This window comes from Psammomys obesus, unplaced genomic scaffold, assembly GCF_907164565.1.
Source record: "Psammomys obesus unplaced genomic scaffold, mPsaObe1.curated_primary_1811, whole genome shotgun sequence".
Classification (NCBI taxonomy): Eukaryota; Metazoa; Chordata; class Mammalia; order Rodentia; family Muridae; genus Psammomys; species Psammomys obesus.
The window spans coordinates 142666-168163 of NW_026594091.1; the positions used below are offsets into that span (position 1 = coordinate 142666).

The following is a 25498-nucleotide window of genomic DNA, read 5'->3' on the forward strand; positions in this document are numbered from 1 at the left end:
CCTTCCTTCCTTCCTTCCTTCCTTCCTTCCTTCCTTCCTTCCTTCCTTCCTTCCTTCTTTCCTTCCTTCCTTCTTTTCTGTCTTTCTTCTTTTTTTTAATATGTAAGCCAAATGAAAATTATTCTAAGTCTTAAGTAATGAGATGTAGTAAAGCCAGTTTTATAGCTTAAGATTTTCAATGATTTTTTTTTCAATTTTGTTGTTTTATCATTTTCTACATCAAGTATAGCTGTGGCAAACATATTTCAGCCTGTCTGAAGAACGTGTGTAATCTTACAATGAAAAATAGTGAATCTTCTTAAATGATTCTGATTAAATGCTTCACAAAGTATGGTAGTGGTCACATTTTTAAAATTTTTACAGAATATGACTTGTTTTTAGAAAGTAGCTTTAAAAGTACTGTTAGAGTTCAGTTCTTTCTCTGTTTCCGGTAGGTAACATGTACAGAGAAAGGTATACCATACTAGACAAATAATAATAGTTCCATGCATCTTCCAAGAGAAAACATACCATTCTATAAATTGAAATATAATCACTGTCATGAGATTCAATTCACTTAATTGCTTTTATTTTTAATTAAAAAAAAATTATTCGCTTTACATCCCAGTTGTAGCCCACTCCTTCATCTCCTTCTGGTCCTACCTTCGCTCCCTCTTTCCCCCTATTCTTCTCCCCTAGTCCTCAGGAAGGGGGAGCCCTCCTCCCCTACCAGTTGGCCCCAGTCTATCAAGTCTCATCAGGACTGCATGAATCCTCTTTCTCTGTGGCCTAGCAAGGCCACCCTGCCAGAGGGAAATGATTGAAGAGCAGGCCATGTCAGAGACAGCCCTTCCCCTACTCCTCTTACTAGGGAACCCACATGGAGACCGAGCTGTCCATCAGTTACATCTGAACACTAGGTCCTCTCCATGTATGATGCTTGGTTGGCACATCAGTTTCTGCAGGCCCCCTGCACCCAGATTTGGTGGTTCTGTTGGTCTTGTTATAGAGCTCCCGTCCCCTGTGAGTCCTTCTATCCCCCCACTCTTTCATAAGATTCCCTACACTTCGCAATTTGTGTATGAGTCTCAGCATCTGCTTTGATCCCCTGCTGAGTGGAGTTTTTTACAGAGCACCTATGGTATGCTCCCTTCCTGTTACCTCTCTTCAGCCTCTTCTGGTATCTGTTCTACTTGCCCTTCTGAATGGGAATTAAGCATCCTCCTTATAGTCTTCCTTGTTACTTCTTTACTTTTGTAGATTGTATTATAATTATCTTGCCTTATATGACTAATATTCACTTATAAGTGAGTATAAGACACCATGCGTGTCTGTCTGGGTTACTTCACTCAGAATGATCTTTTCCAGATTGATTCATTTGTCTGTAAATTTCATGACTTTTTTTTAATAGCCGAATCATATTCCATTGTGTAGGTGTACCACAGTTTCTTTATCCATTCTTCACTTGAGGGACATCTGTGTTATTTCCAGTTTCTCGCTATTATGAATAAAGCCACTTTGAATAAAGTTGAACAAATGTCCTTGTTGTATGGTGGAACATCTTTTGGATATATATCCAGAAGTGTTATAGCTGAGTCTTGAGGTAAAGCTATTCCCAATCTTTTGAGAAAGTGCCAGATTGAATTCCAGAGTGGGCTGGAGAGATGGCTCAGATGTGAAGAACACTGGCTTCTCTTCCAGAAGACCTGGGTTCAATTCCCATCACTGGCTGTAACTTGAGTTCCAGGATATTCAATTGCTTTTAACATTTCCTGTTTTGCTAGCTCCATAATATTGTAACTGACACAGTGTCAGCATATTATTGCACTTTGCTAGTCTTTTGTCTTAATTAAATTTTTTTCATTCAGTATATTTTGATTATATCCTTGACTCCCAGATCCTTCCCACTAAGCATGTGGTTGACCTAGCCAATTACTCTTCTGTGCAGAAAACTGATACCTTTGTCATTAGATATCAGCTGTAAATAGCTTCTTGGTTTGGGGTCGGACTTTATGTCAACCTTACATTTTTGGTGCTGGGGATTTTGTCTGGTTTGAACATGTGCAGGTGATAAATGTGCTCTCCTAGTGTCTGTAAGTTCCTTTGTGTACCAGTCCTATTGGTTCTGGAACCTACTGTTTCCTTGGAGTCATTCTGAACCAACTCTGGCTCTTAATAGTCTTTCTGCCTCCTCTTCTGCAGAGTTTTGAGCATTGAGAGGAGGGGTGTGATTTAGGCCTAACTGCTCCAAAGACTCACCTCTCTGCACATTGTCAACTTGTGGTCTTTTTATCAATTACCATCTACTGCAAGAGGAAGGTTCTCTGATGATATTGTGTGATGCTGTGCTTGATGGGTATAGCAATATATTAGAAGTCATTTTATTGGTATGTTCCTTTAGCAGAATAATAATAGTTTTTCTCATAGGGCCCATGACATATCTAGTGTTTGGTTCTTGGCCTCTTTTCCAGTGTCATGAATGGGCTTTCATCTCATAGAATAGGCTTTCAATCCAAAATTTAAAAGTAGTTAGTTATACCTATGACATTTATTCCAATAAGGCCCTAATTTATATGGTAGGCAGGTGTCTGTAGTAGGTTGTCTTTGACCTAATATTTTTTAGTAGTTAGTTGTTCAGTTTCCACATATTTGTAAGAGTTCTGTTGTTTCTGTTGTTGATACTCAACACCAATCCATTTGGTCAGATTGGATGCAGGATGTTAATTTTTTTTTTTTAATATGCTGAGACTTGGTTTTGGTTGAATTCCACTCTTATCTCTTTTGATCTCTGCTTTTAAATTTGAGGTCATGGAAGTGCTAAAACGTACTGGAATTATCTTATGAACCTGATGTAGTAGGTAGAGCTGAACTATTCTATTGACCTTGTTATGCAATTTGATTTCCTCTTTCAATTTTAGAGCTTTAGCATATGTAGATTTGGCAGCCATTCAAACATCAGATGATACATATCAATCAGAAAATGAGGACAACTGTTCACTGCCTTCAAGTAAGGACAATTTATAACACTGACTTTTTATTTCTTCAGAATTGGATGAGCACAATTATATTTTTTAATGTTTTTTCCATATGTCGTTTTTAAAATTCATATGCCTGTACACGTTGTACATGTGTATTTGCATTAATGTAACACCTTAAATATTTGTCTGTGCCATATCCAAAACTAAGTTTGGGTGTACTTTTAAATATGTAATCACATTTTGAAATTAGAGTGGCAGCGATTACTTGCTTTATGATGTGTGTATAGTGTATAGTATTCATTGAAAAAAATCTGTGTGAATTTCATAGGCAACTACTTTGTCAATTTCTAAAAAGAACAAAATGTTTCTTTATTTTAACCAGCCTATAGCTTTTGCTCATACCCTTCTTGGATATCTGATTAATACACATAAGTCATCAAAATCTCTCAAAGGTGTTCTTGTAGAACTTTTTTTTTCCCTTGTAGGACTTAATGGATTTGTGTGTACGCTTTTTTGTATGTACTGTGTCCTGAGATTGATCTGGATGGGGCGTGTGTCAGTACTAGGTCATTACTTGAAGCTCAGTGATGCTGAGTGGGAAAGGAGCTTCTAGTTAGAGCACCATGTTTCCTTTTATGTTTAGATGGCTTCAGTGTCTACCAAAAACATCAAGTGGTTTTAAATGAGTTTAATTTTGGCCTTTCAGTGTGCTACTTATTAGTGTATTGTAAAGTATTCACCCTCTCTTATTAATAGTGTTTAGTACTGGCAAAGCCATTTTTTAAATTAATTTATTTTTATTGATTACAGCTTATTTCTTCACTTTGTATCCCAGCTATAGCCTCTTCCCTCATCCCCTCCCAATTCCACCCTCCCTCCCTCCCTCATCTCCCATGTCCCTCCCCAAGTCCACTGGTAGGTGAGGTCCTCCTTCCCTTCCACCTGACCCTAGCATGTCAGGTCTCATCAGGACTGGCTGCATTGCCTTCCTCTGTGGCCTGTTAAGGCTGCTCCCCCCTCATGGTGAGGTGATCAAAGAACCAGCCACTGAGTTCATGTCAGAGGCAGCCCCTGATTCCCTTACTAGGGAATCCATTTGGAGACTGAGCTGTCCTGGACTACATCCATGCAGGGGTTCTAGGTTATCTCCATGCATGGTCCCTGTTTGGAATGTCATTCTCAGAAAAGACCCCTCTGCCCAGATTTTTTGGTTTATTGCTCTCCTTGTGGTGGTTCTGTCCTCTCCAGGTCTTTCTATCTCCCTCTTCTTTCATAAGATTCCCTGCACTCTGCCCAAAGTTTGGCTATGAGTCTCAGCCTCTGCTTTGATACCTTGCTGGGTAGAGTATTTCAGAGGCCCTCTGTGGTAGGTTCCAGTCCTGTTCCCTGTTTTCTCCCTCTTCCTATATTCGTCCCATTTGCCTTTCTGAGTGAGGATTGATCATCTTACCAAGGGTCCTCCTTGCTTAGCTTCTTTAGGTATACAGATTTTAGTATGATTATCTTACATTATATGTCTAATATCCACCTATAAGTGAGTACATACCGTGTGTCTGTCTGTTTCTGGGATACCTCACTCAGGATGATCTTTTCTAGTTCCCACCATTTGCCTGCAAAGTTCCTGATTTCCTTGTTTTAAATTGTAGTATTCCATTGTGTAAATGTACCAAAATCTCTGGATCTATTCCTCAGTTGAGGGAAATCTGGGTTGTTTCCAGGTTCTGGCTATTATGAATAAAGCTACTACGAACATGACTGAGCAAATGTCCTTGTTGTATACTTGGACACATTTTGGAAATATGCCTTGTAGTGGTATAGCTGGATCTTGAGGAAGCACTATTTCTAATTATCTGAGAAAGCACCAAATTGATTTCCAAAGTGGTTGTACAAGTTTACATTCCCACCAGCAATAGAGGAGGAATCCGATTTCTCCACATCCTCTCCAGCATATATTGTCTTGAGTTTTTGATCTTAGCCATTCTGATGGGTGTAAGGTGAAATCTCAGGGTTGTTTTGATTTGCATTTTCCTGATGAATAAGGATGTTGAGCATTTCTTTAAGTGTTTCTCTGCCATTCTATATTCCTCTACAGAGAATTCTCTGTTTAACCCTGATTAGCCTATTTTTACTTGGAGTACTTGATTTGTTGCTATTTAACTGGAGAGGTGCCTCAGAGGTTAAGAACACTGGCAAAGCCACTTTTAAAAAGCAAAAAGAAAACAACATACTGTAGTCTTTATGAATTGCCTTCCTGTTTTTTGTCAACAAAGTGTGGGTTGATATTTAAGCTCTCTTTGCGCTGCTGGTTTGTCAGCCTTTAATAAGTCCCATAGTTCCAGGGTTTTTTTTTTTGTTTTGTTTTGTTTTGTTTTGTTTTGCTTGTTTTCTTTTTGTTTTTTTTTGAGACAGCTTTTCTCTAAACCTATAGCCTTGGGTGTCCTGGACTCGCTTCGTAGATCAGGCTGGCTTCAAACTCACAGAGGTCCGTCTGCCTCTGCCTTCCAGAGTGCTGGGATTACAGGAGTGTACTACCACACCCAGCTCATAATTTATTGATTACTATGTTTTTAAGTCATTTAGTTTAAATATCCTAATATTCTTGTTTTTATGATCTTATTCAATATTCTGTATTTTTTACATTCCCTCTCAAAGAAAGCAGAGATATTGCCTATCAAGTTTTGTGACTAACCCTGTGTAGTTATTGTTAGGCTAGTGTAGAATCTGCAAATAAATTGGGAGAAAAAGACATTTCAACTATTTTTTTCAAATTTTGCATTAAGTTTTGAATGATATATTACAGAGTTACATATTAAGTGATTTTTCCCCTTCCTTGTAGGTTACGGATCAGACCTAGTTTCCCTGTATGAGGTAGAAAGATGTCAGCAACTCCGTGCTACAGGTAAGACCTTTTACAATACAGTAACCAACATAGAGACCCCTTTCTTTGCATTTCCGAGCCAATTCCTTCATACCGATAAGTGAGAGATCCTCGTGGGTACACTCAATGTTTGTATTTAGCTTTTATTCCCATGGGATTACCAAATTCAGTCATCAGGACACCAGCAGTCTATTCAAACAGCAAAGCAGCAGCTTCAACATGAATCAGCAACAGTGGAAGGATTCAGTAGAAACAGCTAGACTCCACCAAAGCAGAAAAACTCTGCCAGAGCAGCATGTACAGTTCTGTGGAGCATTTCTCTCTTCAAAGATCAGCAAAGAATGGAATCATTGCAATGCATAGAAATGCAAAAGCCTTCTCTCACTACCTTCATACTTTTACATTATCCCTTCTCAGAGGTCACACAACGTTGTTCTGTAGCTCACAAAAATCATGCCCCTTGCACAAGGGAGGTTTCACATGACCAGTGCACTTTTCTGAGGAGAGCTGTTTTCGAGGGGGAAAACCATTCCCACATCCCACACTTGGGACCCAAAGGACCCAAACAAAAACAAAACATAGGCACATTATTCAACTGAGTTTCCAAAGAAACTGGAAACTTCCACTTCATATACTATTAAAGTTGTAACATTTATGGCATCAGGTTTGTTTTTAGTGTAATGATTTAAATTCTGCTCTGATGCTAATTTTCATAAACTTCTATAATACAGTTAACACTGTACACATGAGCTCTTTACCCTGTTCTCCCAAAGTTCAATATTAACAGCAATAGTACACATCTATCAGGTACACCATGTTATTTCAACTAAGTTGAAAAAAGCTTTTATCTAGAAAAATTATTTGTGACTTGAAGTTCATTAAATAGTTCATTAGCTGTGTACTGCTGTACAGTATGAGTTTCTCCTGTTGGAAAAAGGAGATATCAGTATGGAATGGGAGACTAAAGTCTCATGTTTTATTGGAATACAAGGTGCCTTAACTGAAGCTTATATTATTATACGGAAATTGTTGTAGGTACACTGTGCAGAGGCAATGACCTGCAGGGACAGTAAGCATACCTAGTGCACAGACAGATATCGGCTTATGAAAATATTCCACCTATTGGAGGAAAAACAGGTTCCAGAGTGAGCACAAGGGAAATAGAGAAAAATCAAGAACATCCTGGATTTCTAGAAAGTAATGACATTCTCAGGTAATAGAAATACCAAATCTGGGCCAATGAGATCCTCACTGTGATGTTAGTGATGGGTTAGAATCCGTTGAGTAAAAGCGGAATGTATGAACTCAGCTTGCTAATGAGGAAATAAAATGGGGTTTAATAGAAAGTTCTATGGGGCAGAGTGACTAATAAATGTAAAAAAAAAAATTAACACTATTTTTGTCAACACAATGGTAATTATTTTTTAACTGAATCAGTGGGTTTTAAATTACTAGATTCCAAATGTTTGATAAAGAATAACACATTTACCTTCTGCTAGCTGCAAAAGTAGGGAATTAGTTCAGAATAGAGTAACTTGAATATCCTTTAATCAAGTGCACCATGTCTCCTCTCCAGAGATCTGTTCTCATAGACTTTTTCATTTAATATATTGAGAAGTACAATGTCACATATGTACTCTCTATGCCAAAAACACTTGATCAGAATGTCAGAGTAAGAAAAGTCCAGCCACGCCTAAAGGAATGTGTACTAGCAAAATAAGTAGCTTCACTTCTCAAGTTGGTGTCATAAGGCAAACATGAGTAGACTAAAGCTCTTCTGATGTTGAAGTCTGGACACATGGTTCTCCAACCAAGGACCATGCATGGATATAACCTAGAACCCCTCCTCGGACATAGCTGATGGCAGCTCAGTATCCTAGTGGCTCTCCTAGTAAGGGGAACAGGGACTGTCTCTGACATGCACTCATTGGCTGGCGCTTTGACCTCCCCACTCCCACCCCCATGCTAGAGAGGAGGAGGACATTGTAGCCAGTCCAGGGGAGACCTGATAAGCTAGGGTCAGATGGAAGGGAGGAGGACCTCCCCTATCAGTGGACTTAGACAAGGGCAGGGAGGAGATTACGATGGACAGTGGGATTGGGAGGGAATGAAGGAGGAGGCTACAGCTGGGATACAAAGTAAATAAACTAATTAATATAAAAAAATAATTTTTAAAAAGTAAAAAAAGAGATAATGATGCATTGTTTAGTATTTTAGCAGAAAGCCAAAGACAGCTGGAAAGGAGGTACATATCTGATAATCCTATAACAGGCTTAAGTCTGTATTATTTTAAGCAGGCACTGTAGCAATATGAAGGAGATAAATAGTTTTCATTGACTACATATCTGTTTGGGGATATCAGGACATGATGACTGTAAGCCATTCCCAGTAATTTAGTAACAACATAGACACTGGTAAAGAGAGAGAAAGGTAGACCCGCAGAGTAGAGTAAATGTGCCAGTAGATAATTATTGGTGAATCTTTTAAACGCATATTCAGGTTTTTTTTTTAATATTTTAATGGTTTTTCTTGAAGTTTGAAAGTAATACAACCTTTAGACCTTTTAAAATACTGTCTTAGCATGTGAAGTGAAGCAATGTTTGCCCAGCAGGGAAGTACTCTGTAAGTGCTCAACCATTTGCCACACAAAGGAGATGTCTGTGAGGGTTTTGTTGCATTAAAGGTGTGAACAGAAAACAATTCACCTGGATATTTGAGGCTTGCAAGGCTATGCACAAGTTATTTTTTCTAAAAGAGGGAAGTGTCACCATAGAATATCTGAAAGGCAGAGTAACACCCTCTATGCTATTCTCTTTTTTAAATTTTTTTATTAATTACACTTTATTCATTTTGTATCCCCCCAAAAGCCCCTCCCTCCTCCCCTCCTGATCCCACCCTCCCTCTCCCTTCTTCAAGCATGTCCCTCCCCAAGTCCACTGATAGGGGAGGTCCTCCTCTCCTTCCTTTGATCTTAGTGTCCAAGTGGGTTCCATACTAATGGAAGAGGGACTGCCTCTGACATAATCTGATTGGCCTGCTCTTTGATCACCTCCCCCTGAGGGGGGAGCAGCCTTACCAGGCCACAGAAGATGACAATGCAGCCACTCCTGATGAGATCTGATAGACTAAGATCAAAGGAAGGCGAGGAGGACCTCTGCTATTTTCTTTAGAGTAAATTCATTCCAACCATCTGAAACCTTCCATTTCTTTTATTTCCCAGTCATTTGCTATGTTCTCAGGCTTTCTCTTCTGTTGTGATTCTAATTGCTAATTGCTTTCCCTCTTCGACATCTTCCTTTCTCTCCTCCATCATCTCTCCTTTCTGCCCACAAAACAAATTCCTTCTCTTTCAAACATTGTGCATTGCTGTGATAATTGAGTTACCTTTTACATTCTCATATTCTGGCTCTGTAATAAAGGAGAGTTCAATAAAGTCTTAAATTTGAAATACCTAGGGAAAGAGCCCATATGACAAAGAATATTTAATGAATGTGTTCTGTTAATGTGTCTTGCTCAAGGACCAGTTAGAAAGTAAAATGTTTCCTGGCAAAAATTGTCTAAGAGATTGGAGTGAGAAGTTTTAAATTTTACACAGGATCTAGTCATTTTCTTGGTGAAATAAACCTCACTGTTTCCCATAAATTAGAATTTTCTGAGAATTTCTATTCTTCAATATGAAAATACTTATCTATTGGCCATATAATTAAGCATCCTTTGCCTCCGTAGCTCAGCACCAGGATACCTGTTGTGCCTCTGGTTCTTCTTCTGTGGACCTACATGTGCATCTAGAAACTGTGTGACCATAACTGAGATTAACTTGATTTTATGGTATATATTAGATATATTTGTGCTGAATATACCTAAGACCCTGTACTTTGTTTACAGTTCTTACAGAACACCGTTATTTAGAGAATACCCCATTGTGTGCCATTTTGAAGCAAGGAGCTCCTCGACAATATAGAATCAGAGCAAAACTAAGATCATATAAGCCCAGAAGACTTTTCCAGTGTGTTAAACTTGTATGTCCAAAATGTCCTTTACTGTAAGTATTTTCTAAAATTAAAAAATTTCATGTCATATTGTTTGTATAAATGCATGGTGGTGTGTGTGTTTGTGTCTTTTAAGTATTAAGAAATGAGTAAATGACAGTTTAACTTGTAGTATTTTAAAAGAATGCCAATGATTTAAAGGGAAAGTGCTAAATTCCTATGAATAAAATCCTTTCAGACTAAGAAATAGATGTTTTTAGGCATTAAATACAATAAATACAATGTTTAGTAGCTTTGATAGACACAAGTCTAAATTTCCTGTTATACTTAATAACTGTAATGCTTTCATTCCAGACACTAGTTATTATGTGTATATATAAATATATAAGGCTTTCTTATTATTATTAATATATTCATTTCAAAACGCGTTTAGATAGTTTTGAATACTGTTTATCTCTTTAATGTACCACAGTTGTTCAGAATACAGAATGGTATTTTGGACAGTATAGGTAGTTCACAAACATGCATATTGGGACAGTGTACATCAGGTTTTCAGTCTGTTGTTATGTGTGAACATACCTTTACATGGCCACAATTTTTGTATTTTGTGTATTATCTGTTAATATCTCTCTAGAGTAATGTATGTATATGTTTTTGCCTCACAGAATTTGAGACTGTACTGATTGAAGACAAAGTTAATCATTAAAGTTATTTTATAAAAATTGAGGAATATTTTTTCTACCCATATGATCATAAACTCACAGTAGTGATTAAACTATATTATGAAGATTTTAGGTAATTAGGAAAACATGACCAGGTTATATTTAATTTAGTGCGTCAGTGTGATACAGCTGCTTTTCAAGAATAAATCTATTCTGTAAAGTCCTTCTAGGCAAACAAAGCATCTTAGTAAGTGTAAGAGATTAACTAAAGTTACATACCTAGCTAGTGACAGAATCAGAATAAGCACTTCAGCCTTTCACTTCCAAGCCATACCATTTTTCTGCATGGTAGTTTATGACTAGGCTGAATTACAAATTAAAGATGAATGAAGCTAATAACACTTTAAATTAGGTGCCCTGTGACCGTGAGATTAACTGAGGTGAAAATATGGCCACTTGGAAAGGATAACAGATTGGAATGTGGAATAACTAAGTTACTTTGGACTCTACATTGGGCCAAAGAAGTGAAGACGCCTGCGGCCAAGCCTGATGACCTGTATAAAGTCCTTGTGACCTCTGACCTCTACACATGCACCATGGCATATCTGCACCACAGAGACAAATCTCTATGTGATTATCGCATACCATACATACATACCTGCCCATACAGTGTTCAACACCTATTGAATGAAATCTGTTAAATCTGAAAAAATGAATTATTTCCTAATAAGAAAGCTTAGCTGGTTTATTCTGCATAAAAATAGTGCTTAAATTTCATTTTAGATTATTTTATGTGTGAGTATATGCCTGCATCTGTGTATATATGCCATGTATTTATCTGGCACCCACAAAGTTTAGAACTGGAGTTACAAATGGTTCTAAGGCACCATGTGGGTGCTGGGAAGTGAGGCTAGGATCTCTGCAGGATTAGCACATGCTTTTTTTTTTTTAACTTTTTTTAAACTCTTTTTTAATTACACTTTATTCATTTTGTATCCCCCCTATGGTTCCCTTCCTCCTCCTGTCCCAATCCCTCCCTTCCTCTTCCCTCTGCATGCATGCCCCTCCCCAAGTCCACTGATAGGGGAGGTCTTCTTTTCCTTCCATCTGATCCTAGTTAATTAGGTCTCATCAGGAGTGGCTGCATTGTCTCCTTCTGTGGCCTGGTAATGCTGCTCCCCCCTCAGAGAGAGGTAATTAAAGAGCAGGCCAATCAGATCATGTCAGAAACAGTCCCTGTTCCTATTACTATGGAACCAACTGGACACTGAACTGCCATGGGCTACATCTGTGCAGGGATCTTCGGTTATCTCCATGCATGGTCCTTGTTTGGAGTATCAGGCTCAGGAAAGACCCCTGTTGCTCTCCTTGTGGAGTTCCTGTCCTCTCCAGGTCTTACTATTTCCCACTTCTTTCATAAGGTTCCCTGCACTCTGCGCAAAGGTTGGCCTTAAGTCTCAGTATCTGCCTTGATAGTCTTCAGGACAGAGCCTTTCAGAGGTCTTCTGTGGCAGGCTCCTGACTTGTTACCTCTTTTCTCTTTCTTCTGATGTCCATCCTCTTTGCCTTTCTGGATAGGGATTGAGCATTTTAGCAAGAGTCCTTCCTCTTTAGGTGTACAGATTTTAGTAGGTTTATCCTATATTATATGTTTATATGAGTGAGTATATACCATGTGCGTCTATCTGCTTCTGGGATAGCTCACTCAGGATGATTTTTTCCAGTTCCCACCATTTACCTGCCAATTTCATGATTTCCTTATTTTTATTGCTGAGTAGTATTCCATTGTGTAGATGTACCATACTTTCTGTATCCATTCCTCCACTGAGGGGCATCTGGGCTGTTTCAAGCTTCTGGCTATTACAAATAAAGCTGCTACAAACATGGTTAAACAAATGTCCTTAATGTGTACTTGAGCCTCTTTTGGATATATGCCTAGTGTCACACCCACTCCAGCGTCTGGTGTAGCATGTCAATAGATAGCGCTACTCAGACTAAGAGATATGTGTCCTTTGCGATTATGCTCTCTGGAGGTCCCTGGCAGACCCCATCCCCCCCACCCACCTGTCTGGCAAAGAGACGCATTCTGAGATTTCTACACTTTTTCAGTTGCGGTTCTGGGGCTGGATTAATGAGTTTTTTGATCTTTCTCTGTGAATCCTGAAACAGCACAACTACTTTTATAAGGAAATTTATTATTAGTAGATTATTAAAAACTTTAATAAAAATAACATGTAAAAAATAACTTTAAGAAAAGTAATAAATTAGATTTAGTATTAATAGGCTCCTTCTTAAAAAATAATAGCATGAGAGGTGCAGCTGGCAGGAGTTTCCCCTCCCTTCAGTGCCTTGTTCCTAGGGAAGATCATAAATCTTTAGCAGGACATATGGGAGGATGGTTAACAAAGCTGTAGTTAGACTTTGATACAGAGAAAGATTTTGGCAGGCATCTGACTTAGCTCCTGACTTTCCTCTTCACTGGTTAGCAATAATGAAACTGTATTTGAGGTTTCTTTCCCTTTGTCTGCTTTGATTAAAAAGTTTTTAGGCCAAGATTTCTTGTGGGCACTCCCCTATGTTAAAATGTAAACTTTGTATCCTTTGTAAAAGTCTAAATGTTCTGGGAAGTATGCCAACTTTAAGGTGCCTTTTGTGAAATCATTATAAAAATACTAGCTTGATTTCAGTAAAGTGCAGCAGAGCCAAAACCATCAAGGTGTCTCTGTCTGTCAATTCATCGCCAAAACCATGTCTTCCTGTCCAAAGCCTTGTTCTCCCAAGGACGCCGGGAGCCCAACTGGGCCGGTCCTTGGCAGCCTAGGAGTGGTACAGCTGGGTTTTGAGGAAGCACTATTCCTAATTGTCTGAGGAAGCACCAAATTGATTTCCAGAGTGGTTGTACAAGTTTATATTCCCACCAGCAGTGGAGGAGGGTTCCCCTTTCTCCACAACCTCTCCTGCATGTGTTGTCACTTGAGTTTTTCATCTTAGCCATTCTGATAGGTGTAAGGTGAAATCTTAGAGTCGTTTTGATTTGCATTTCTCTAATGACTAAGGATATTGAACATTTCTTTGTTTCTCTGCCATTCGATATTATTCCTCTATTGAGGATTCTCTGTTTACCTCTGTACTCCATTTTTTAAATGGATTACTTGATTTGTTGCTTTTTAACTTCTTTAGTTCTTTATATATACTGGATATTAGTCCTGTCAGATAGAGGGTTGGTGAAGATCCTTTCCCATTCTGTAGGCAGTTGTTTTGTTCTGATGACAGTGTCATTTGCTTTAAAGAAGCTTTTCAGTTTCATGAGGTCCCATTTATTGATTGTTGTTCTTAGAGCCTGTGCTGTTGGTATTCTGTTCAGGAAGTTTTCTACTGTGCCAATGAGTACAAGGCTCTTCCCCACTTTTTCTTCTAAGTGGTTTAGTGTGTCTGGTTTTATGTTGAGGTCTTTGATCCACTTGGAGTTTAGTTTTGTGCAGGGTGATAAGTATGGATCTATTGGCATTTTCTACATGTAGACATTCAATTAGACCAGCACCATTTGTTGATGATGCAGTCTTATTTCCATTGAATGGTTTTGGCACCTTCGTGTAAAATCAGGTGTCCATAAGTGTGTGGATTTATTTCAGGATCTTTTATTAGATTCCATTGATCCACCAGTCTGTTTCTATCCCAGTACCATGGAGTTTTTAGTATTGTTGTTCTATAGTACAGCTTGAGATCAGGGATGGAGATACCTCCTGAAGATCTTTTACTGTAGAGAATTGTTTTAGCAATTTGGGTTTCTTGTTGTTCCATATGAAGGTGAGGATTTTTCTTTCAAGGTCTGTAAAGAATTGTGTTGGTAATTTGATGGGAATTTAATTGAATCTGTAGATTGCTTTTGGTACGATAGCCATTTTTACTATATTAATCCTGCCAAGCCATGAGCATGGGAGATCTTTCCATCTTCTGACATCTTTTTTTATTTCTTTCTTCAGAGACTGGAAATTTTTTTCATACAAGTCTTTGACTTGCTTAGTTAGGTTCAGACCAAAGTAATTTATGTTCTTTGTGGCTATTGTGAAGGGTGTTATTTCCCTAATTTCTTTCTTGGCCCTTTTGCCTTTTGTATACAGGAGGGCTACTGATTTTTTAAATTTAATTTTATATCCAGCCACTTTGCTGAAGTTGTTAATCAGCTGTAGGAGTTCCCTAGTAGAATTTTTGGGGTCACTCATGTATACTATCATACCATCTGCAAATAGTGACACTTTGTTTTCTTTCTTTCCAATTTGTATCCCCTTGTTCTCCTTTAATTGTCTTATTGCTCTAGCAAGGACTTCAAGAACAATATTGAAGAGATATAGAGAGAATGGGCAGCCTTGCATTGTCCCTGATTTCAGTGGGATTGATTTAATTTTCTCTTCATTGAGTTTGACATTGGCTATAGGCTTTCTGTATATTGCCTTTACTAAGTTCAGGTATGTGCCTTGTATCCCTAATCTCTCCATGACTTTAAACATGAGTGGGTGTTGGATTTTGTCAAATGCCTTTTCAGCATCTAAGGAGAAGATCATGTGGATTTTCTCCTTCAGTTTGTTTATGTGGTGGATCATATTATTGGATTACCGTATATTGAACCACTCCTGCATGCCTGGGATGAAGCCTAATTGGTCATAGTGGATGATATCTTTGATGTCTACTTGCATTCTGTTTGCAAGTATTTGTTGAGTATTGTTGCAGCGATATTCATAAGGGAGATTGGCCTGAAATTCTCTTTCTTTGTTGAGTCTTTGTGAGGTTTAGGTACTAAGGTGATTTTGGCTTCATAGAATGAGTTTGGTAGTGATCCTTCTGTTTCTATTTTGTGGAATAGTTTGAAGAGTATTGGTGTTAGCTCTTTATTGAAGGTCTGGTAGAATTCTGCGCTGAAACCACCTGACCCTGGGCTTTTTTTGCATGGGAAACTTTTGATGACAGCTTCCATTTCCTTAGGTGATATAGGACTATTTAATTGACTTACCTGGTCTTGATTCAGCTTTAGCATATGGAATTGGTCAAAACAATTCTCCATTTCATTTAGATTTTCAAATTTTGTGGCATATAGGCTTTTGAAGTAAGACCTAATTATTGTTTGGATTTCTTCAGTGTCTGTGGTTATGTCCCCCTATTTGTTTCTGATTTTGTTGATTTGGATAGTGTCTCTCTGCCTTTTAGTTAGTTTGGCTAAGTGTTTGTCTATCTTGTTGATTTTTTCAAAGAACCAGCTCTTGGTTTCATTGATTCTTTGAATTATTTTATTTGTTTCTAATTTATTGATTTAAGCCCTGAGTTTGATTATTTCCAGCCATCCACTCCTCTTTGGTGTGTCTGCTTCTTTTTTTTCTAGGGCTTTTACGTGAGCCATTAAGTTGCTTGAATTAGATGTTTCTCATTTCTTCTTGAAGGCACTTAGTGCTATGAACTTTCCTCTTAGCACTGCTTTCGTTGTGCCCCATAAATTTAGGTATGTTGTGCCTTCATTCTCATTGAATTCTAGGAAGTCTTTAATTCTTTTTTTTATTTCTTCTCTGACCTAGGTGTCATTGAGTAGCACGTCGTTCAGTTTCCATGTGTGTAGGCCTTTTGCTATTTCTGTCATTGAGGTCCAGCATTTTTCCATGGTGATCAGATAGGATACAAGGGATTATTTCAATCTTCTTGTATGTTTTGAGTCTTGCTTTGTGACCAACTATATGGTCTATTTTGGAGAAGGTTTCATGAGGTGCTGAGAAGAAAGTAAATTTCTTTTTTGTTTGGGTGAAAGGTTCTGTAGATGTCAGTGAGGTCCATTTGATTTATGACCTTTGTCAGAGTTATTGTTTTTTTGTTGTTGTTGTTTAATTTTTGTTTTGTTTACCGGTCCTTTGTTCAGAGTGGGATGTTGAAGTCTCCCTCTATTAATGTATGGGTGTCTATATGTGGTTTAAGTTTTATTAATGTTTCTTTTAGAAATGTGCGTGCCCTTGCATTTGGGACATAGATGTTCAGGATTGTGATATCTTCCTCGTGGATTTTTTCTTTGATGAGTATAAAGTATCCTTCTCTATCTCTTCTGATTAATTTTGGTTGAAATTCTATTTTATTAGACATTAGAGTGGCTACTCCTGCTTGCTTCTTGGGTCCATTTGCTTGGTAAACCGTCTTCCAGCCCTTTACTCTCAGGTAATGTCTATCTTTGTGACTTAGGTGTGTTTCTTGTATGCAACAGATTGTTGGGTCTTGTTTTCGCATCCATTCTGTTAGTCTGTGTCTTTTTATTGGAGAATTGAGTCCATTGATGTTGAGGGAGATTAATGACCAGTGGCTGTTAGATCCTTTGATTTTGATGTTGGCTGTGGTCATAAGTTCAGGTGTTTGGTTGCTTTTTGTTTTGCTCTAGTGAGGTTATTTATTTCCTGTGTTTTCTTGAAAGTAATTAGTTTTCTTGGGTTGTATTTTTCCTTCTAGTATCTTCTCTAATGCTGGATTTGTGTGTAGGTATTGTTGAAATTTGTTTTTGTCCTTGAATATCTTGTTTTTTCTGTCTATGAGGACTGAGAGTTTTGCTAGGTACAATAGCCTAGGCTGACATATGTGTTCTCTTAGTGTCTGCATGATATCCGCCCAGGCCCTTCTGGCTTTCGTAGTTTCTGTTGAGAAGTCAGGTGTGATTCTGATGGGTTTGCCATTATATGTTATTTGTCTTTTTTCCCTTGCAGCTTTTAGTATTTTCTCTTTGTTCTGTATACTTACTCTTTTGATTACCTTGTGACGGGAGGATTTTCTTTTCTGGTCTAATTTATTAGGTTTTCTGTGGGCCTCTTGTATTCTTATAGGCATTTAAGTTGGGGAAATTTTCTTCTATGAGTTTGTTGAAAATATTTTCTGGGCCTTGGAGGAGGGAATCTTCTTTTTCCTCTATTCTTCTTAGTCCTAGATTTTGTCTTTTTATGTTTTCGTGCATTTCTTGGATGGTTTGTGTCAGGAATTTTTTGGATTTATTATTTTGTTTGACTGATACATCGATTTCTTCCATTGTATCTTCCACACCTGAGATTCTTTCTTCCATCTCTTGTAGTCTGTTGGTTATGTTTACCTTTGTAGTTCCTGTTTTCTTTCCTGTGTTCTCCCTGTTTATGATTTCCTCCATTTGTGTTTTCTTTAATTTTTCCAATTCTATCTTCAGATCTTGAACCGTTTTGTTGATTTCCTTCACCTGTCTGACTGTATTTTCCTGTTTTTCCTTCAATTCCTTCACCTGTTTCTTTGAACATTCCTCTGTTTCTTTTATTTCTTTCAGTGATTGAATCATTTCCTCTCTGAAAGCCACAAACTGTTTTTCTGCATCTTCCTGTATTTCTTTACCGATGGCCATATTCTGTTTTATTATATCTTCCCCAAATTCTTTACGCATTTTATTTGCTTCCTCCATTAACCTCTTCATAAGCATGGATCTATGGTCATCTTCTTGAATTTCACTTATGTTAGGGTGTTCAGGGGTAGTTGCCCCTGGATAACTGGGTTCTGGGGATGCCATATTGCTTTTCCTTTTGTTGGTTGTGCTTTTTCGCTGGCCTCTACCCATCTGTCTGTCTCAGGTGTTGTCTGTAAATTTCTAGTGCCTGCTGGGTCCTGGGGTGGGAAGAATCCACTTGGCGGAGTTCTAAAGGAGTTCTCCTTAGCTTTTTGGCTATGGTCAACTGAATGGTGGTGCTTCTCAGGAATTGTCACAGTTTACTTCAGGTGTATGGACCTGTGTGGTAACTGTTGTGTTCAGGAAGGCTCTCCTCTCATCAGGAGAGGTCGTGGTGATGGCTGCCCTGCTGCTGGGTTTCTTGCTCTGAATTTAGTGAGCTGCAGCTGTTGCTCTTAAGGTGTAATTGTTGGGTGCAGCCCTCTTGAAGAACCAGGGATTCCCACAGTTTTGTCAGTTTAGCTAGGGATAACTGGTTGAACCTTGGAGCAGTATCTGAGGACTGCTGTAATGGCTCTCTGGCTTTTGTAGGTCTGAGGATGCAGCTGTTTGCCCCAGTGCCCTAGAGATACTCAACAATGGCAGGTGAGCACGACTCTCATGCCTGCAGTATTAGTCTAGAGCCTAGTGTGAATCCAGAAATTCTTCTGGAGCTGGGTGTTCTGAGCGTTGGACCTGATGATCCCCCCACTGTGGGGTTTCCTCCTGACAGGGACACCCAGACTGTGCTTTGGGGACCACCGTTCTGTCTGGGATGGCAAGTAGAACCAGCAGGCACAGATGCACGTGGCTCTGCCTTTCTGGCGATTGGGCGCCTGGGCGTCTGCCGAAACTGGATCATTTTTCCCGAGACCTTTTCGGGGTGGGGGTATCGGCTGAGTGCTTTGAGATCAGACCTGCTGTTCTCCTCCCTGTGGGTTTGCACCCGACAGAGAAACTGTGCTTCCCTGGGGCCCACAGTTCTATCTGGGGCAGCAAGTCAAGTGTGCAGGCAGGACTCTGTGCTGGCGCCTGTGTTCCCTGGCTTGCCTCTGGGCTCTCTATTGGGCTCCCACGGAACCCAGGGTCTTTTCCAGCGATTGTCTGGGTGACCTAAGATAGGTCCCAATCGTTTCCTGCACCGTGGGGTTATCTCTCGATTGGAAATCCCAGTCTCTGATGTTGTGGGGCCCACAATTCAGGCTTGGGACAGTGATCAGAACATGCTGGCGTGTGGCTCTGGGCTGGCAACCAAGTGCTTGGTGGAACCAGGATCTCTTCCATAGTTTAGCTGTGTGAGTTGAAGCTGATTGAATCCCCCACCTTGGGATATCCACTTACCTGGGAAACACAATCGCTTGTGCTTTAGGGCCGCGAATTATGACTGCTGATCACTGTGCTGATTCTGTAGCAAGTGATTTTAATCACTATGTTATCTCTTTGTTTAATAGGAAATTTTGAGAATATCACTACACTGTTTGCTAATACTTTGTCATCAATCATTTTAGGCAAGAAGTCTCATATGATGAAAATGTAGATAAAATTTTGCAACTCGCTGCAAGTAAAGCCCCAGAGAGCAAGCTGCAAGGTACATCGTTGTATGACTCAGAAATCTGGACCACTGAAGGCCAAGGGGGACGGCAGCTCGTTATCCATTTTGTGAAAAATGATGGTATCCTTCCTCTCTCAAGTGAATGTCTAATTTTGATAGAAGGTATGACACGTGTTATTGGTTTATTTTTTTTCCTTCTTCTTTTTATTTTATTAATTACACGTTATTCACTTTGTATCCCCCCATAAACCCCTCTCTCCTCCCCTCCAATCCCACCCTTCCTCCCCCTTCTTCACACATGCCCCTCTCCAAGTCCACTGATAGTGGAGGTCCTCCTCTCCTTCCTTCTGATCTTAGTCTATCAGATTACATTAGTAGTGGCTACATTGTCATCTTCTGTGGCCTGGTAAGGGTGCTCCCCCCTCAGGGGGAGGTGATCAAAGAGCAGCCCAATCAGTTTATGCCAGAGGCAGTCCCTCTTCCCATTACTATGTAACCCACTTGGACACTAAACTGCCATGGCCTACATCTGTGCAGGGGTTCTAGGTTATCTCCATGCATGGTCCTTGTTTGGAGTATAAGTCTCTGGGAAATTCCCTGTGTTCAAATTTTCTGGTTCTGTTGCTGTCCTTGTGGGGTTCCTGTCCTCTCCAGATCTTACTATTTCCCACTTCTTATATAAGAGTCCATGCACTCTGCCCAACAGTTGGCCATAAGTCTTAGCATCTGCTTTGATAGTCTGCAGGGCAGAGCCTTTCAGAGGCACTCTGTGGCAGGCTCCTGACTTGTTCCCTGTTTTCTTCTTCTTCTGATGTCCATGCTTTTTGCCTTTCTGGACAGGGATTGAGAATTTTAGCAAGAGTCCTCCCTCTTGGTTAGTTTCTTTAGGTGTACAGATTTTAGTAGGTTTATCCCATGTTATATGTCTATATACATATACATACCATGTGTGTCTTTCTGCTTCTGGGACAGCTCACTCATGTTATTGGGGTTTTTAAATATTGTTTTGAACATTTTTTTTCTTATTGATGTTTTAACTACATCTTACGTGTATCTTGTATCTGTGAAGTAAAAATACTGTTGATACGAATTTCTCAAAACAGTATATTAAGATTCAAATATATTTGAGCATACGCATCTACTGGAATTGGACTTTCAAATTAGCAGTAAGCTCACATTTATTAACCTTGTTAGATTTCTGACTGTAATCTAATCAGCTCAGTGTAGATCTATTAATATTAAGTTGGCTGTTTGCTAAGGTGAGGCTGGCAGTGGTTTGGCCTCTGGGTGTCACTGTTGGGTCACAGTACTGGGATGAAAATCCTCAACTAGAGATACCTAAGCCACAGAAAGGAGCCTTAAAAAGTAAGATCTGGAGAGGACAGGAACTCCACAAGGAGAGCAACAAAACCAGCAAAAGACCCCAGAAACACAGGGGTCTTTCCAGAGTCTCATACTCCAACCAAATACCACGCATGGAGATAACCTAGAACCCCTGCACAAATGTAGCCCATGGCAGTTTAGTGTCCAAGTGGCTTCCACAGTAATGGGAAAAGGTACTGCCTCTGACATGAACTGATTGGCCTGCTCTTTGATCACCTACCCCTTAGGGGGGAGCAGCCTTACCAGGCCACAGAGGATGACAATCAACCACTTCTGATGAGGTCTGATAGACTAAGATCAAAAGGAAGGAGAGGGGGACCTCCCCTATCAGTGGACTTGGGAAAGGGCAGGCGTGAAAAAGAGGGAGGGAAGGTGGGATTGGGAAGGGAAGAGGGAGGGGTTTATGGGGGATACAAAGTGAATAAAGTGTAATTAATAAAAGTTTAAAAAAGCCAAAAACGCCATAGCGTTTTGTCAAAGCAGTCCCACAGTCCTGGTGGGACTGCTTTGACAGGACACAAGGCTAGAGAACACCTTTAAACCTGATGCAACTTGTTGAGCTGGGGTGGATAGGAAAGGGAGCTCCCCTTTCCCTTGGAAAAGGAGTGAGGGAGGGAGAAAAGGAGGGAAAGAAAGGGGGGGCTACAAGGATGTAAAGTGAATAAAATAAATAAATAGGGAAAAAAGGGTGGGAAGCCATGTTAAGTTCACAACTCTTAAGAGAGTGGAATTGTATTATTTATTTCCTGTGCTTATTACATCCAATTCTCATGTAAATAGTCCTATTGTTTTGTCATGCAGTATTTAAATATTTTTCTAAATTTGTAATTCCCTTTTCTGTGTATTTCTCTGTAGCATTTGCCATGTCACACATGTTAGGTGCATCCTGCATCTTGTGCTGATTCTTTGTGTACTGTTGAATAATTTCTTTATTTTTTTTAACAGGAGGTCGGCTCTGTGAAATCTCTAAACTGTAGAGCATGTTTCACAGTGTAATCCCTGTGAGGTCAGGCCCCAAGGACCTGGAGCTCCTAGATCTTGCAGCACCTTTCCTCATCCGAGGAAAGGTGTGTCACTATGGGTGTGTGTTCTTGGGGGATCTGGGAATTACAATTTTGTCACTATTGCTTATTCTCCAGCTACTCTATGCCCAATTGATTCTTAATTGTGCCAGTTCCTACTTCAGGACAAGTGTATGTATATGATTATGGGATATGCTATATGAAGCTATAATGATTGTACAGATTGGTACAGGTTCAGCTAACTGTTGTTTGAGTTTGGAGAATTTTGAGTTCTGAGCTTTTCTAGTCTGGTGCTATGTGGTGCAATACTCAAATGCTAGGGAGTGACAGTAAACTCTAGCTCTCTGGATGACTGGATTATCTGTATTCAGCTGGGGTGAGTGCTATTTTCACTAAGCTAGATGTATTGATGCAACCCTATTGTAAGTTGTAGAACATCTGTACTCAATTTTTCTTGTATATTTCTAAGATTCTAAATACTCTGTGTGCTACATGTAACTCTTACGGCATTTTGTTTCTCAGTCATAAGCTAAACTTGTTTCCTCCACAAGAATTTAGGCGCTAGCTAAGAGGACATTTCAGAGTTACAAAGAATCAATTCCAGGACTACTGAGCTAGCAACTTGAACAGTTTCTGCCACTGAAAACTGACTAAATGTTCAATCCCCATCCTGAAAGGCAAAGAGGATGGACATCAGAAGAAAACGAAAATAGGAAACAACCTCGGAACCCGCTACAGAGGGCCTCTGAAAGCCAGAAGAAAACAGGAAACAACCTTGAAACCTGCCACAGAGGGCCTCTGAAAGCTTCTGCAGTATAGACTGTCAAAGCAGATGCTGAGCCTGATGGCCAACTGATGGGCAGAGTGAATGGAATTTTATGTAAGAAGTGGGAAATAGTAAGAGCTGGAGGGAACGGGAACTCCACAAGCAGAGCAACAGAACAAGATAATTTGAACACAGGGAACTTCCCAGAGACTCATACTCCAACCAAGGACTATTTGTGGAGATGACCTGGAACCCCTGCACAGGTGTAGCCCATGGCAGTTCAGTGTCCAAGTGGGTTCCATAGTAATGGGAAGAGGGACTGCCTCTGACATAATCTGATTGGCCTGCTCGTTGATCACTTCCCCCTGAGGGGGAGCAGCCTTACCAGGCCACAGTAGAGGACAATGCAGCCACTTTTGATGAGAACTGATAGACTAAGATCAGAAAGAAGGAGAGGAGGACCTCCCCTATCAGTGGACTTGGGGAGTGGCATGCATGCAGAAAGGGGAGGGAGGGTGGGATCGGCAGGGGAGGAGGGAGGGACTCATGGGGGGATACAAAATGAATAAAGTGTAATTAATAAAAAAAAATAAAAGATTTAAAAAAAAAAGAAAACTGACAAAGAGTATGTAGTCTGTGGAATCCAACTAGGAAGGGCGAAGTAAAGCAAACTGTAGTTCTGATGGAACATTTGCCTTGAAAGGCTCCTCTGTGAGAAGCCTCTCACTACACCCTAGTTGGCATCTGGTTTTCTTTCTCACTCTCCCTTCCTTCTAAGTATGTAATATTTGTTAGTCATTGTTTTAATGAACTCCAGTTTTGACTTTCTGTAAAGAAATATTTCCTGTCTGCCTTCTACAGATGGTAGGGGTTGTGGGAAGGCATCAAATGGCAGGGAATATTTTTTTTCCCATTATCTCTTTATTATTGCTGTTAGTGAAGTAACATCTATATATTTGATGATTAAATGACAAACTTGAAAGGAATTAGTTACTCCTATTTTTTTCCAATTCATAAATCCGAGGGACTCTTGAGTTCCATGTTTTAATTGATTATTTTTTCTTACTACATCTCATAGACATTTGATTATGGCTAATAAAATTAAATTACTCATATAATAAATTACTCATTACTGCATATATGTTATGCAGTGTTATGTCAGGAAGACAGGTTGTAGTAAATAATGTCCAGTAATAGTAATACTTCAGATGTTCTTGTATTTCAGACCGTAACTGACTTGCGGGCATCATACACAATACCTCTGAATGTGTGCTCACACAAAACATTAATTTAACTGAAATCTTGACCTCATTGTTCATTCAGAATAACTTTTTCTTATTGACTATGTTTTTTTCTTTATTAATTACACTTTACTCACTTTGTATCCCCCCCTGTGACTATGTTTTTATTTGATTATGACCATTAAGTATTGCTCATAGAACCATAAATTCAAAGAATTCCTCCAACATCTCTCCTTTGTCTTTTTGTTTTAACAGATAAGAAATTTAGCACCTGAATAAATTAATGATTGGACCTAGAGTCAAGTTCATGTTTCTCAACTTTGAGTTAGTAATTCTGAAGCTCATTCTTTTAGTCTCTGTTCTTTAAATATAAAAGAAAGCATTTAATTGGGGCCTGGCTATAGTTTCAGAGTGTTAGTCCATGATCAGAATGGCAGGGATCATGGCACCACATAGGCAGACATGGCACTTGAACAGTAGCTGAGAGTTCACATCTTGATCCACAAGTAGGAGGCAGATGAAGTTAACTGGGACTTTTGAAACCTTAAAGCCCATCCCCAGTGACACACCTTCACCAGCAAGGCCATACCACCTAATACTTCCCAAACAGTTTTACCAACTGGAGAACAAACATTCAAATATGAGCCTCTGAGGACCATTCTTTTTGAAACCACCATGCTCATAGTATATTTTATTGCTTTTGTGTAGTAAATTGATCATAATTTTCTTGAAACAAGCACATTACAGTGTAGACAGTCAAGTGCTTTTCTATATAATAGTTGACTTTCTAAAACTATTCCTACTTGAACAAGATGTAATGAATAAATGAATTTGGTTATATTTAAATACTTGCCATTTTTCTTATTTCTTTCAGATGTAAACAGTGCTCAAAGTTGAAACCCATACAAAACCTAAGTACCATTCCTAATAAAAGACTATGGATTCCTTCCTCTGTGGCAGAAGGTGAGCTACATTTTTGTATTCTAAAATTTTAATTCTGTCTTCTCACTGACTCATATTTCAATATTTGTAGATACTTAGGGCAAAACTGGTTTAACTTAACTGAGTTAACAGTTGTAATAAAATATAAGAGCTGAGTGTGGTGTCGCACACCTGTAATCATAGCACTCTGGAAGGTGAAGGCAGAGAGATTTCTGTGATTTTGAGACTAATCTGGTCTACAAAGTAAGTCCAGTATAGCCAAAGCAACACAGAAAAACCCTGTCTCAGCGGGAACAAAAAAAAAAGACTATTTAAAATACTTGCTATCCTTTCTGAGCATTATAATCCTAATCATATTTCAATACTTGACCAATTGTTTTCCATTTAATGATTGATCACAAATACCAATCCTGAGAAAATCTTTATGATTCATACTTTGAGTTGTAACAGGTGTTGAGATGGCTTTTATTGTCCTCTGTGTCTTTAGCGAGCACAAAGGAGACTCTATTGATGACATGACTGTTCACCCAGCCCTCGATTTTATTTTCCATGAGCAGAGTACAATGTAAGGTGTGTACTAAGAGCTTTTCCTTTTAACTTTTAAAAGGCAAAAGACTTCTATGATCTGAAGAGAAACCAGAATATTC

General features: G+C 39.2%; 1 protein-coding gene across 1 annotated transcript in view; it reads left to right on the plus strand.

Annotated features, from left to right (window-relative positions):
• Positions 1 to 25498, plus strand: part of LOC129684673 (protection of telomeres protein 1-like) — a 54539-nt gene that overhangs the window by 23385 nt on the left and 5656 nt on the right. Inside the window, 6 exon segments of the mRNA XM_055617884.1 lie at positions 2898 to 2986; positions 5794 to 5856; positions 9721 to 9877; positions 19454 to 19659; positions 21826 to 21961; positions 24784 to 24872. Coding sequence (XP_055473859.1) covers positions 2898 to 2986; positions 5794 to 5856; positions 9721 to 9877; positions 19454 to 19659; positions 21826 to 21961; positions 24784 to 24872 — 740 coding nt within the window.